The sequence below is a fragment of the Seriola lalandi genome, unplaced genomic scaffold (assembly GCF_002814215.2).
Source record: "Seriola lalandi dorsalis isolate HSWRI2012SDOR001 ecotype SW California unplaced genomic scaffold, Sedor1 jcf7180002054962, whole genome shotgun sequence".
Taxonomy (NCBI): Eukaryota; Metazoa; Chordata; class Actinopteri; order Carangiformes; family Carangidae; genus Seriola; species Seriola lalandi.
Window position 1 is genome coordinate 528,741 of NW_019525513.1, and position 14,205 is coordinate 542,945.

General features: G+C 42.8%; 2 protein-coding genes and 1 long non-coding RNA gene across 3 annotated transcripts in view; 1 reads left to right on the forward strand and 2 right to left on the reverse strand.

Moving 5' to 3' along the window:
* The first annotated feature begins 1,482 nt into the window (after window positions 1-1,482).
* Window positions 1,483-9,535, forward strand: LOC111646034 (adrenodoxin). Its single transcript, XM_023395418.2, has 4 exons — window positions 1,483-1,986; window positions 7,973-8,097; window positions 8,275-8,404; window positions 8,637-9,535. The coding sequence occupies exons 1-4, from the start codon at window positions 1,859-1,861 to the stop codon at window positions 8,743-8,745; spliced, it is 492 nt and encodes a 163-aa protein (XP_023251186.1). The 5' UTR covers window positions 1,483-1,858; the 3' UTR covers window positions 8,746-9,535.
* On the reverse strand, window positions 3,948-6,607 carry LOC147817421 (uncharacterized). The gene is made up of 2 exons (XR_015436385.1): window positions 4,610-6,607; window positions 3,948-4,189 (listed from the first exon to the last, which is right to left on the reverse strand). It is a non-coding gene; the product is annotated as an uncharacterized LOC147817421 (long non-coding RNA).
* An 86-nt stretch (window positions 9,536-9,621) lies between the features above and the next one.
* LOC111646032 (rho GTPase-activating protein 20-like) overlaps window positions 9,622-14,205 on the reverse strand; it is an 18,540-nt gene continuing 13,956 nt past the window's right edge. The window contains exons 16-18 of the mRNA XM_023395416.2: window positions 14,073-14,187; window positions 12,844-13,778; window positions 9,622-11,565 (exon numbers count right to left, since the gene is read on the reverse strand). Of these exons, the coding sequence (XP_023251184.1) occupies window positions 10,807-11,565; window positions 12,844-13,778; window positions 14,073-14,187 (1,809 nt within the window). The 3' untranslated portion in view covers window positions 9,622-10,806. The remainder of the gene's footprint in view (window positions 11,566-12,843; window positions 13,779-14,072; window positions 14,188-14,205) is intronic.

The window sequence follows — 14,205 nt, forward strand, 5'->3', positions numbered from 1 at the left end:
TCATAGTATAATAAGGCGTAAAAATGCTAAAAAAAATGTCATAGTATACTAAGGCGTAAAAAGGACAAAAAACGTCACAGTATAATAAGGCATAAAAGTGGCAAAAAACGTCATAGTATAGTAGAGCATAAAAATGCCAGAAAACGTCATAGTATAGTAAGGCAAACAAATGCCAAAAAAATACATATTATAGTAGAGCATAAAAATGGCACAAAACGTCACAGTATAGTAAGGCAAACAAATGCCAAAAAAATACATAGTATAGTAGAGCATAAAAATGGCAAAAAACGTCATGGGATTTATTAACCCTCAGGGGTCCCTCTGTCCTTTTTTAGACATTTTATTTACTTTTCTTTTTTGATTTGCTGATCATTTTGGCTGTTACAGCTCAAGGTATGGATTTCTGCAAGAAAGTTTATTTTTTTACATATTTTTAAAATCTAATGTCAGTTACTGTTACAGGTCTATTATACACTGGTAACACATTTTGTACCCTCTGGGGTTCCTCGCGTCCAAAAAAGGACACACAAAGAAAATGCTATAAAATTATCATATATCAATATTTTTTTCTGCTTTTTTTGCATAAATCTCTTAAACCACTTCAGTTCTGCTCAGACCTACCAAATGATTATTAGTTTTCAGGATTTTAACCCTTTAAATGCCAGTTTGAAGACATGTTGCCTCTTGTTTTATTAAAAAAAACACAACACAGAATATGATATATTTCCCACATAATACATGATGGAGGGATGTGACATTGTTTTATATCAGAGTCTTTTATATCAAGACATTTCTCAAAACGAGAATATGATCAGGGTGACTTTTGAACACTGGAAATAAATAATGTAATCATCCCGGCAGTAGCCCCCGTGGCACTCAAAATTTCCCTGGAATTTTCTAGTTTTTTCTATGATCCCCTTGGCAGAGGAGAGGAGTGTGGAGGTCCAAAATGTGGAAGGGTTTGACCTTTATTGGGCAACAATTTGGAGTTTCTCGATTTCAAACACAGTCACACGACGGGGCGGTTGCACTTGCTTAGGTGAATGTTACCATAGCCAAAATTGCTCTAACTCCGCCTCTGCCGGCTGAACCGGTATATCAAAACGAGCGTAAAAACTCACCCTGACTGGCAAACAAACTTACGCAAGCACGTGGAAGACACGGGGCCGTCGCTGTTAGCGGTATCAAGCTAACGATAGTTAACAAGCACACAGCAGGAAGCTTGGTAGAAGAGCCTTCAAAATAAAAGTAACGCACAAACAATTCATATGAAATTAAAACTAATGTGTATCGAACTACGATAGTGACACTTTCGGGATCTTTTATAAAACATATATCTAATATATTTAAACCTCTGGACCGCGTGGTGTCTGAAAAAGTAGCAGAACGTGTTTTGCTTAAGCTTTTATTTTTTTGAATTCCTGACAGGAAGTTGTTTTATTTTGCCCACCATAGTTTTCCTTGCCAGGATGTGCGTAAGGGAGCCCTCATATTTTAGAGTTGACCACAACCCTGTGCAGTGTATTTGTAGACGATAGCATCTACCTACTTGGCGTTTTTAACGAATTACCACAAGACAACTAACCAACAGACGTGTGATTTCTATCCGCGAGCAGTTGCCATAGGTAACAGGTTATGCAATGAGCGTGAAAGTGACAGATTGACATTTTGCAGCTTAAACAAGCTAGCTTAGCAAGCTAGCTCGGCTAGTTAAGGCAAACAACTCTTGAGTTTCTCTCCGCTGGGAGGCGAAGAGCTCGACACAAGGGGGACTGTGAAACTCTAAACTAAGAGTCCGTGTGCCCAGTCGATCGGATAGTGTCACTGTTTGTGTTTCAGCCTTTTCTCTGCACTGGAAATGGCTTTGGTAACGGCGTTAAGAAGACTGGCTAGGTTACGAGAATACTGTTGGAGGACGCCAGCAGTGACTTCGGGTGCCTGGCGGACGGGTCAGCGGAGTTTCAGCACCGGCACGCAGCCTTTGAGGTTGGTAACTTTACTTGGAGGAATTCACACAATTCAGGGCAAAGTTTGAACTTAGCCTGAGCTAATAACGTGCATAATTAAATGTGACCTTTTTTTGTTCACCAGGACACACCTGGTGCAAATCAGACAGACAAGGACATGAGTGAAGTCATTTCCCTGTCCTGTTTTGCAAATGACAATTAGTTGTTATCTGGCTCAGCTGTGTTTCCGCGTTAAGGAGCTAACAAGTAGATCTCCTTTCATTTATTGTTCAACTGTTTGGTTGTTAAATTATAGCGTAGAAAAACAACTCCTGCCACATATTGACATCATTTTGTTGTAGCTGGTTCACATTATTACTACTACTACTACTACTACTACTACTACTACTACTACTTCTTCTTCTTCTTCTTCTTCTTCTTCTTCTTCTTCTTCTTCTTCTTCTTCTTCTTCAAGTGTTGTAGTAAGTGCAGTAGTCTGTTTTCTGCTGTAGACAAAACCGCTCCTTTTTATTTATTTATTTATTTATTTATTTATTTATTTATTTATTTATTTATTTATTTTCCCGTTTTACAAACATTTACCAAGATTTTGTATTAAACCTCCCAGTTTAATGTTTACATAAATTGAAGTTGCATTGAAGGCTCCTGCAGCCTTTCACAGTGTAAACAGATCAATAATATTATTCAGTCACTAATCAAGAAAACTTAACCAATAATGTGTGAGTCATTGTTTTGGGTACTTATTAAATAAAGTTGATCTAGATCTGGCTTCAGGTATTTATAAAAATCTGTGTGTGATGTAATTGTGCATGGCACAAAATGGCAGTCTGTACTGTTACACTCTTAGATTAAGCTGCTTGAACCTACAAGGAGGCAAAGGCTGCACATGTCTGTAAGGCTGAAGTCATCCATCTTTCTGTCCAGGTACAAGGCCTGGACCAAGGTTGGGGTTCTCAGGGCCAAACAACTTGTTGAATTGCATAATAATAGATGACTAGCTGTTCAGGTTGAAGGTTTCATTTGTGAGTGTCTGTCCTTAAAACTGGCTGACACTTTCCCCTCTGTGCTCGCTCACTCACATGAGCATTGCTGGCGCTGCCATAACTATATCATTCTCAAAAATCCCCTCAGGTGATCAGAGTTTAACGCAGTAATCACCAAGACTTTGTTTGTTATCGTCTTATCAGGTCATGTAGTGCAGCAGAAAGGGTACAGAGTAGAGTCTGATGATTGGTAGTTTTTAGTGAAGCAGATTACACAGGGTTTACACTGATCTGAAGTTTTTCAAAGGGTCATTGAGTATATATTCATGGCTGGGAGAATTTCAAAGGTTTTCTGAGCGTCAGAGAATTTTACGATTTATTATTTAATTTATTTATTTATTTATTTATTTGTAAAGTTGGCATCTATATTTGATTGTAATGGATGTTAACAATCATAAGACATAATTTGACTTGTAGTTAAACCTCTTGAATTATTTTATAACACAAGTCTCATTTTTATGCCTTACTATACCACTTTTGTGCCTTAATATATATATATACTACAGTATTTTTTATGCCTTAACCTCCTAGGACCTGGAGTCCACATATGTGGACCTCACATTTTGGGTTCTCTAACTTTTTCTCAACAAGGGCCTGGTGACCACATATGAAGATATTATACTGCGACTCAGTAATCGAAATTTAAAACTAATGTCCTCATATGTGGACATCATTTTTCTCAGGTCCCAATCAGCCTAAATAGCAAAGAGAAATTAAAAATGCACACCATGCAAGAGTTCGGGTCTTAGGAGGTTAAATTATTTGTTTTTTTTTCACTTTTTTTTGTGCTTTGCTATACTATGGTGTTTTTATACCTTACTGAACTAAAGTGCTTTTATGCCTTTCTTTGATGTTTTATGACTTTTTGTGCCTCACTATAGTATGTTTCACAGACAGCCTGGCTCAATGGCTGGACAGACAAAAGGGGAGACGGCAATCAGCTTTAAAAGAATTTATTTACAACAAGGAAAAAAAAGCTATAGGTCGACAAATAACTTGTATACAATGAACAAAAAACAAAAAAAAAAAAGCTGCCATCAGGTCTGCCAGGAGCGATGATGAAGACAGCCAGAGAGATAACTTGAGATGTTAGGGAGCCTGGACTGAAAGGGGGAGGGACTTTATGCAGCCACACGAGGCTCAGGTGTTGCACATCAGGCTGTTCCCTGCATCCAGCACCTGAAAGGAAAGCAGCAAAAACAAACAGGGACAATGAGTGTCTTGATGAAGGGGTTGTATATTATGACATTTTTGATCTTTTTATCCCTTAACATACTATACTATGTGGTTGTTCTCACTTTCTAGGCCTTAATACACAATGACATCTTTATGCAGTAGTATAATATGACTTTTTTTGATGCTTTTATGCTTTAATATACTATGCTGTTTTTTTTTTAACTTTTTTGCCATACTATACTATACTATGTAGTTTTTCTTTTTTTTGACCCAAACTATACTATGGCTTTAAATGACTTTTTAGGCCTTACTATATGTCTGTTTCACTGACTGACTCAATGGCTGGACAACAACAAAATGGGAGCCACCACTTTCAAATGATTTATTTGAGAAATGGAAAACGAGATGTCGGTGGACAAATACCTGAAAGGCAGCAACCGCCATCAGGTCTGCTAGGCGCATGGGAGCCATGAGGAAGACAGTCAGAGAAGTCAGAGAGCCAAGATTTAAAGGGGAAGACACCAGGCTCAGGTGTAGCGCGTCAGGCCCTGCATCCAGCACCTGAAAGGAAAGCAGCAAAAACAAACAGGGATACCTAGCACCCCAGTGGCGGGGTCGTCACATGTCATTTTAGCATTTGAGATTTTGATGCCTTACTATACTACACCATTTTCTCCCTTTTTTTTGGCCTGAAAATACTATAACATCTCTATACAGTTTAATATTTTGTAGCCACCTCAACAGTCTTTCCAACCTGGTGACACTTAGTCATCCCCCAACAAGTGCACCCATGTGTTCCTTCATCCTACACAGCTATGAGCAACGAAGCACACGGCAAAGTGAGACAATGAGGGTAGCAATGGCCTGGGAGAAGTGCAGAAAAGAGAAGCAACTTACCGTCCCCTGCTCGGTGCTTCCAACCCGGTCACACTTAGAGTCATCCCCCGACAAGCGCACCCATGTGTTCCTCCATCCTACACAGCTGAGAGCAACGAAGCACACGGGAAAAGTGCAGAAAAGCAACTTACCAGTGATGCGCGGGTCCGCACCCGCAGATATCCGCGGGTCGACCTGCACATCACTACAACTTAGCGTGAAAAGCGGCGTTACCCCCCTCGTCCGGCCTCTGTCGGTTTCGTCTGCTCGGTTGAGTCGCGCAGGTAGAGTCGCAGGTCTTTACCCACGTCGGTCTTCACACACGGAGGTCTTCACACACGGGTTGCACGCGGGCTGACGCTGGCTGACGCTTCAGCGGTGAGCTACTGCTCAAGTACCACACTGCTAATCGCTCACACCTGTCAACGGCCAATCGCGTCGCAGCGGCCGAGCCTCCTCACGGCTGCACCTCGTTGACTCTTGATTGGATCCGCCTCCTCCTCCTCTCTCTCCCCCAGCTGACAACACACAAAAGTACAAAACACAATTAATTAATCGCTCACTCCCTCTAAAATGACTCTGTTCTGAGTAAAGACATCAAACAATCATTGGAGCTCATTGACATCTGTGTTTCCCCTTGGACACTGCAACAAAAGCCTTTGCTCTCCACGAACACATTGCTACGCCACCAGGAAAACAAACTATCATCACAATCAAGGCAGGCGTCATAATCTGCCCACACACCCATAGCCATAAACAACAAACTCTTAACTCCTGCAGAAACACAAACAACACCGTATTCTGATGAACAACTTCATCAGCCGGTCCCAGACACACCAACAGAGAAAGAGACAATCTGTAATTAACTAACTGCTGACTCATCTAAACAACACACGAACAAATGACTGAAAATCACTAAAAATACACAGAGCAGTAATGAACTCCTGTTACTGAAAACACATTTTACTACAGTACAATTCAAAACTCTGCATGAAACTGTTCACACATAAAAGTACCACACAACACAGTCTCTCAATAAACATGTTACATTTTCTTTCCCCAACAATCAACTTCCTGCAATGAACCCTTGTCGAGGGCCCGGCGACCTCCTGCAGACCTATCAGGAGCTCGCTCTCACATCCTCAGCAACACTTCTCTCTGCATCCCACACACACACTCATCCCAGAGTTCACCTCACACCAGTCATAAACCATTAAAGAAGTCCATTGTAAGGACATGCAGAGTAACAGACCGGCGATTGACACTTAATCTTCCCACCGTCGAACGAGCAAATTGACAGGAAACAGAGACAAAGGACCTTCTCCTGCAAACAGTCCATATTTTCAGCAAGTCAGAGAGACACGGAACCGGAGCAAGGATCAAAGGGTCAGCTCCGGAGGATCGACCGAGGGAACATAGGCAAAATCTCCAGTTTGTAAAAACAAGACTCTGTTTCTTATATAAGACAAGTGACACCAAAAGGACTGATTATCACTAATGTGTGAATCCTGGCCTCTCTGTACCATGCATGAACAAACACACACACACACACACACACACATCCTTCCTCTGTCCTTCTCTAGATAAGAGTCACAAACTAAAACCGAGTCTCTTCTCCAAGTTCAAACACAGGGGAAGACAGGTGACCCCCCCCACAGGACTAAGAGGTCATGATCATTTCACACGTTGCTAGAAGCAAGAGAAGGCTAGAGCGAGGACAAACCATGTAGAAAACTACAAGCTGAGAACTCTGCTCAAAGCTCAGAGTCCCAGATGACACCACCACAACAACACCACCTCACCGTGGACTCAAACCAGTGGAAAAGAGCATGCTAACACCCCCCCCCCCCCCCCCCCAAACTCTCTTGAAGCAAAGCCTAAAAGTAAATCATTTCCCAGTAAAAGGCTACCAGGAAAACCAACACCTGTGCTACAAAAGATTTAAACAGCACATGCGGTAAAAAAGCCAAAATACTCTGCTTTCCTCAGGACACGGTCACAACAGAGAATCCTGTTTATCACGGCTGCGCATCCAAATGTGAAGAACCTCAGACTGCGCATACCTACCGATGACATTGCAAAACAACGGTCTGAAAACAAGCACTGAAAGGAGATTTGCTTCATCTGTTGAACACGTGGCGTTTGTTCACTACGCTTTTACTGGCAACTTCAACTTTTTCTAGGACCGCAAACATCTTTTTAAGGCACATTGACTTTTCCTCAACACATTGGAAGTACAATTGCTCATCGTATTTTACTCCCCACAAGAGACTACAGGAATCAAAACAACAAGATACCTTGAGAAACCTTGACAGAGCCACCTCGGCCCCAACAAAGCTTTAAACATGACAGCCATTGGAGTCCAGAGGACCTTTGAGGATTTTTAATCAACAATCTTATCGTCAAGCAGAACCTCAACCTCAGTTCAACTCCTTCTCTCCAGCTATATTTTGCTGACTTTGCCTGGCCACTCTATAATCTGTAACTCCTACTGTGTAGTTATTATCAGACAGAGGGTCCCGCACACAACGAGGGCCACGCTCTGGACTTCACCGTATCTCCGTGCACACAAATGTTCAAACAGAAGCTAAATATCACTGAAAACACCAGTTACACAGTTGATGTAACCGTATCACCAGAGGACCGTGGTCCAGTTCTTGTCTGTCAAAGAATTAATTTTAAAATACTGCCATCGGTCTCAACAGTTTAGAGCCAAAATACGTTTGTGATCCACCGCTATTTTATGAGCCGTCTAGACCCCTCAGGTCATCTGGGACAGGTCACACAGTTTTTACGCTCCACACATCTGCACCAAACTCTCGGGTCTTTCAAATCACAGCTCCAGACTTTTCTGTTTTGCCACTGACACGTAAACAGTGCTCTCTCTCTCTCTCTCTCTCTGTGTTTCAGGTCAGAGAACAAGGTGACAGTCCACTTCATCAACAGAGACGGGGAGAAGATTTCAGTGAAGGGGTCACCTGGAGACTCATTGCTAGATGTTGTCATTAACGAAGACCTCGACTTTGATGGCTTTGGTACATAAGCAAACATATACATTTTTGGTGTGGGACGGTGTAAACTGATATAATTCACCCATTTCCCCTCTTGCTGCTTAACCATTGTGACGTCAGAAGACATGTAACTGAGCCATCTCTAACTGATCTCATCCAACACATAAAGTCCTAAAAGTGTGTGTGTGTGTTCTGCTGCAGGAGCGTGTGAGGGCACATTGGCCTGCTCCACATGCCATCTGATCTTTGATGAGGAAGTCTACAAGAAGCTGGGTCCGGTTACAGACGAGGAAATGGACATGCTAGACTTAGCCTACGGCCTGACTGACACGTAATGAAACACACACACACACACACACACACACACACACACACACACACAGAAACAGGCCCCTGTGAAAGTGTGATAAGCTGAGTTTCCATAAAAGCCCACTTTCTGGAATACAACTTTACTTCAAAATAAGAGCACAGTGTTACTCAAGATAACTGCACTAAAAAAGGTATAAACTGCCATACTCACCGTAGAGAATTGGATGTAACGTGCTACTCGTTTTTCCCTTCAGATCTCGTCTGGGCTGCCAGATCTGTCTGTCAAAGACTCTGGAGGGAATGGTGGCCAGGGTCCCGGAGAGCGTAGCCGACATCCGACAGAGCAAAGACGAATCTGCTTAGCTGGAAACCTGCTGCTGTGGAACGTAGTTGTAGACAGTGTGGTTGTGCCTGGTCAGAGCTGAGGGTACGACGGTAGGTGTAAATCTGTCGGTACTGCTGTATCCGCTTGGCTGCCACAGCACTGTTTCTCCTTTTTAGAAAAGAAAAGACAAAAACCCTCCCACATTCAGATTAGAGCCAGCTCTCAAAAACCAGGAAGTAAGAATAAAGGACATGGGCTCAAAAACAATAATTTTTATAGACATCAAACTGCTCTGTTACCGTTAGAGAACCTTGCCACTGTAATGTGAGGAATAACTAAATATTTATATATAAACTCTACACTAAGACGAACCTATGATATCATATTGTAAACTAATTAATCTGCCCTGATTAAAGGTTTGTCCATTTTAATCACTTTCAAAAAAAAGACAAAATTTAGACTAATATTTGTCACTAGGGATGACGTGTGGTGGAGGTCCACCTTTAGTTTGTGACGGTGCCTTTCATTATCTAAGAAAGTCTCTTTTCCTTCCCTTGTTGCTATGACGACGTTTACACTGTAAATTCAGTCACATGTGAACAGGGTGAAGGAAAAGCTCCACTGCTGACTGAGATATTTGTGAACCCCCCCCCCCACATATTTTATTTTACTACCTATGTATCCTCCTACTATTGTTGGTTTGATCGAATCCGTCATGTAACCGTATAATTTCATCATGTGATTGTACATAGCTAGAGCACACACACATGTATCTGTGTAAAGAGTGAAAACTAATGTAATAAAAATAAAAATAATCACCTTTTCTAATGGTGTGTTGACCTCAGTTTGTTTGATCTGGAAAAAAAAATTATACAAAACCCGATTTCTTGCTCAAAATAACAAAATTGATCCAATCAGCTTTTCACTCGTAGCTCCTTTAATTTGCAAAAGCAGAGTTTTCATCTTATTAACACAGTGTGCGGATACATTACATCGTAAACACACAATATAACAAAGCAACAATCTCATGGCCTATTTAAACAAAGTTTTTAGCTGCGTAAATTATAAAGCTTGGAAAACATCAATGTACCCGGTGGATTGATCATATTTACAAAATATAAACAATGGGACAAGACGCATGTGACTAATTCTAATCAATACAGGCTTTGTGAAAACCACATTCTTGGCAACGTAGAAAACAAAGATCAAACCTCCAAATAGTGCTACTGCATGTGTCGGTGCTAATGCTCAGAAGCATTTAAAATGTAGTAGTGAAGAAAAATACTCACTGCGAACATCGTCAGTTTAATGATACCGGAGAAGTGTTGAGTAACTACTGTTGGCAAAGAAGCAGTTTGTAAGCATTTCTATTCAAAGCATCAATAGGGAATAATCACACAAACTTATAGATTCTTGGAGATATTATAATCTACACATGCACTGCCAATGTTTAACAAACGTACGATGGTTAGACAGCGTAAAAAGTTGTGTTGGCTCTATTTAATAATGGAAGTAATCAATCTTTAACCATCCCATAGTAAAATTTAATTTATGGCCCATATGCTTTATAGTGTATGTTTCCAATAATTAAACCAGTTGATGAGAGCTCAGATTATCTTCTGGCCAATGCAACGAGAAGGCAACACCAGGTAGTTTTTAAATTGGCAGGTTTTAACTTTGGCCTGATACAGTTAAAAAAAAATAATAAATGACTTAACCAATCTGATCAATCCATCTGTTTAGACTGTAATTAACTTTCTGTAACATTTCTTTTAATGAAAAAAGCTCTAGGCAAAGTTTTTAAAAAATGCTTCCAGTCTTCTCTCTCTCTCTCTGTCTTGTTAGAACAAATAGAAAGGTAAAACGTATTATAATCTACTGCATGGTTTCAAATAGCTCAAGGTATTTAACCCTACAGAGGCCAGCGTGTGTTGAGGTCTAATGCGAGCTGTCCTTTGAACTAGGAAATGTTAAAGCTGTGTGTGTTTTTGAAAGCTGCAACATTTTAAATCCTTAAGCTGGAAACAGCAGAGACGTCGTTTACGTCTAGCGTCCATCGTTACTCCGTGAAGTGATTTCTGTTGTGCTTTTATTTAGAGTCAGACATAGGACTCTTCAGCAAACAGGAGCTGATCAAAGTCAGGCTCAGATTTGGGATCACTGCATCTCTTCAGCCACTCCCTGCGGCTCTCCACCAGGGCGAGCGCCACCTGCTGGCTGCTCTTGGGGCTACTGCGTGGGTGCGAGGAGAAGTAGTCCCTCACTGCTTTGGTGGCGTAGGGGGAGAGGCAGAAACGGGTCTCCGACGTCTCTCCCTGTGGATCCACCTCCGACACCTTCAGTCCTGGGTCGCTGGGCAGCCTCGCCCGGCTCAGGGTGGCAGTTTGCTCCACAACCTGGCGTCCAGGTTCTGACCCGCGGCGCTGGTTGAGCCGGGCTTTCCCCTCCTCCTCCACAGAGTGAGACTTTTGTCGCTTGAACAGGGACAGAGACGGCCCACTCTGCTTGTAAAACAGAGACGGTGACGGCTGCTTCAGCTCGTTGACTCCACTTCCTGTGACATCGCTGACTGCCGGCGGGGAGTCTGAGGAATGGCGCCAGGGAGGTTTGGGGAAATGGAGGCTCCCTGTAGAGCGGTGGTGAGCAGGGGGGCTGCGTGAGTCCTGTTTAAGATATCGGGGCTTTTGGGGTTCATGGCCAGGCCTCCCCTTCACGTGGCCGCCGCCTCCTCCTCCTCCTGTGTCTTTTGTGGCTCTGCAGGACACTTTTGGCTTTTGTTGGCTGCTGGAGTTCAGCTTTCCTCCTCCTTTCTCCAGGGCGAGTTTCCCAAGTGTGAGCATCTTGTCAGTGGCTGCTCCCTGTTGGTAGAAACACACAGTGTGTTAACCTTTAAGAAGATCCAGCTCAGGGCTTTTCAGCTGCTTCTCATGGCTTTAAATGTGGCAGTGAAGAAGTCAAGGTGCTGACTTCTTACTGGATGCACTGTTGTTGTTGTTGTTGTTGTTGTTTTAAAAGGATAGTTGAAGTTATTTGACATGGGGTTATGTCACACAACCCCAGATAACACATGAGTTACAGCCCAGCACACACAAGGACACTCTGACCCAACAAATATAAGCAACAGGTGATTAAAATCCCAACCTGGTTTAAAGGGATAGTTGGGGTTATTAGAATATTTTCAGCAGTTTATCGTCCTGTGAAAACAGCACTTTCCTTTGGCGCTGAATTATTCCAACCGCTGCACTACCATAATCCTACACACAAGCTGCGGACTAATACCATGTGTAGGAATACAGTAGCTCAGTGGAAGATAAACTGCTGGAAATATTCTACATGAAACTCCATTTAAACACATATTGGATTGTTTCTGCTGGTGTTTCCTGCTGCTTCTCCTAACTGACAGCACTCTGATCTGAATCTACTGCAGGTAACACACTGATTACCTCACGTCAAAAATAACCCCAACTATCCCTTTAAACCAGGATGGGGTCAGAGTGTCCTTGTGTGTGCCGGTCTGGAACTAATGTGTGATCTGTCTGGCAGTGTAACTGTCACTAGTAAAGCGTGACTGTCTGTCACCTCTAGCTCCGCTCCATTGACGCAGTTTAAAGCTGAATCATTAGTAAATTCCTCTCCTTAAAACAGAAATACTACTACAATACAATCATAATTTCAAATTAAAAGCCCTCCAGGAGATGATGCTAATTGAGCTGTTAAAAGGCTTTTATTGTGCAAGAAGTTTTACTTAAATTGGCAGCAACTGGAAAGATTAAGTGAATAAAAACATTTCTGTTAAAGTGACTATAACGTGATGACCAGTTTATTTTGACAAGATATAGAATTAGCCTTAATAAAAGCTGCAACAACTGTTTTAACTAATCTGTCAATTAATCATTTAGTCTATTAAATGGTGAAAAGTGTCTGCGTATTTATAAAAACATTCAACTCACAATCATTAAGTTGGATTCAGTGAATGTTGTAATTTTCCTTGATTAAATGACTAAAACAACCAGTTATTAAACCTATCAATTAACTAATTGAACACCTATTAATTTCAGCACTAACTGAGACTCAAATCCTTTTAATGTAATGTAAATGCTCCAATCTTAATAAGATTAAGTAACTACTTTACTCACCCCAGTCTTGTCCTCCTCCTCCTTCTCTAAGTTGTCTTGTTGGGTTAGTGACAGTCGACGGCCCTTCTTCAGCCAGGAGTTCGGGTGGAGGCCCCTGCAGCCTTTTAAAGTCCCCCAGTTGAGTGGTTCTTTGGGTGGGGAGTCTTTTGTAGTAGTCCCCAGGTCTGGAGATCCACTGGAGGTCAGCGCAGAGCTGATGGTGAAGGATGCAGACAACGCAGAGGTGCTGTTGGAGGCCAGGTGTGTCTTGGGCAGTACAAGCCCCCGTCTGGTCGCACAGGTGTGGTCACTGCTGATGGAGTCGGAGTCAAGGGAGGAGCGAGTTGGTGCAGGGGAGGTGGGGGTTGAGGAGAGGCTGGAGGAGCTGGCCTCCAGAGCTGCTGACCTCCCACCATACAGCTTTGACCCAGACTCACTCCCTCCTCTCCTGGTCTGACCTCTGGAGTGTGTGCGAGCAAGTGTGTGGCTGCTGGGCTTCTTGGAGAGCTCCTCTCCGCCATCCTCATCCTCACCGGTCAGACCATCGGTACTCCCCAAAACACACGGGCGAAACTTGGCCATGTATGCTATAGCCGGCTCGGAGCGCCGCCTCTGTCTGCGCAGACCGTCCAGGCACAGAGAGTCCAGGGTGGTGGAGGTGTCCGCGGTCGGCGAGGCCGGGCTGGGGCTGGACAGGTCTGGGTCCTGTCTCTTGCCTCTGGTTCTCTCCAGCGGGTGTAAGTTCAGACCGTGCAGATTGTCGGTTTGGCTGCGGCGTGTTTCTGCGTCTGTGTCTTGGTCGTAGTCGCTAAAGGTGAGGATGGAGTCCAGGCTGCCCTGAAGCAGTTTAGCTCGGAGGCGGTCTCTGCTGCAGAAACCAGGCGACCCCCCACTGCTGTTGTCCAACTCGTTCTCCAGACTGTCGTAGGACGAGTCGGTCAGAGGGTAAATCCAGTCTAACAGTCGAGAGAGAGAGAGAGAGAGAGAGAGAGAGAGGACATGAATGAGACAGATGTAGGAAGACAGCAGGAAACAGCTAACTCTAAACTTTACTTAACGTAAACTTGAAATAGAAAGAAACCATGAAATAAAATTGTTTTCTAAGTTCTAATCCTCTTTTGTCTACATGTAAAAATTTAAATATTATTAATGACTCATTCTGGCTCTTTAACTTCTATTTCACTGAGACTTTAAAGGAGCTTTTTTAAATACTAAAGTGTTTAGACACATACAAACAGATGTGTCTGTACCTGATCCCATCTCGTCATCGCTGCGTCTTTGCGGCGGCCCTCCGAACAGAGAGGAGGGATCCTCTCCTAGAATCTGCTGACAGTGTTCAATCATGAACTTCACCAGCTCACAAACCTGCAGCAGCAGCAGCAG

Excerpts from the sequence above, each read along its gene's own strand:
- LOC111646034 (XM_023395418.2), top strand. The coding sequence starts at position 1,859 with ATGGCTTTGGTAACGGCGTTAAGAAGACTGGCTAGGTTACGAGAATAC. Across the intron at positions 1,987-7,972 it reads ACCGGCACGCAGCCTTTGAG|GTCAGAGAACAAGGTGACAG; the intron begins GTTGGTAACTTT and ends TCTGTGTTTCAG. Across the intron at positions 8,098-8,274 it reads CCTCGACTTTGATGGCTTTG|GAGCGTGTGAGGGCACATTG; the intron begins GTACATAAGCAA and ends GTTCTGCTGCAG.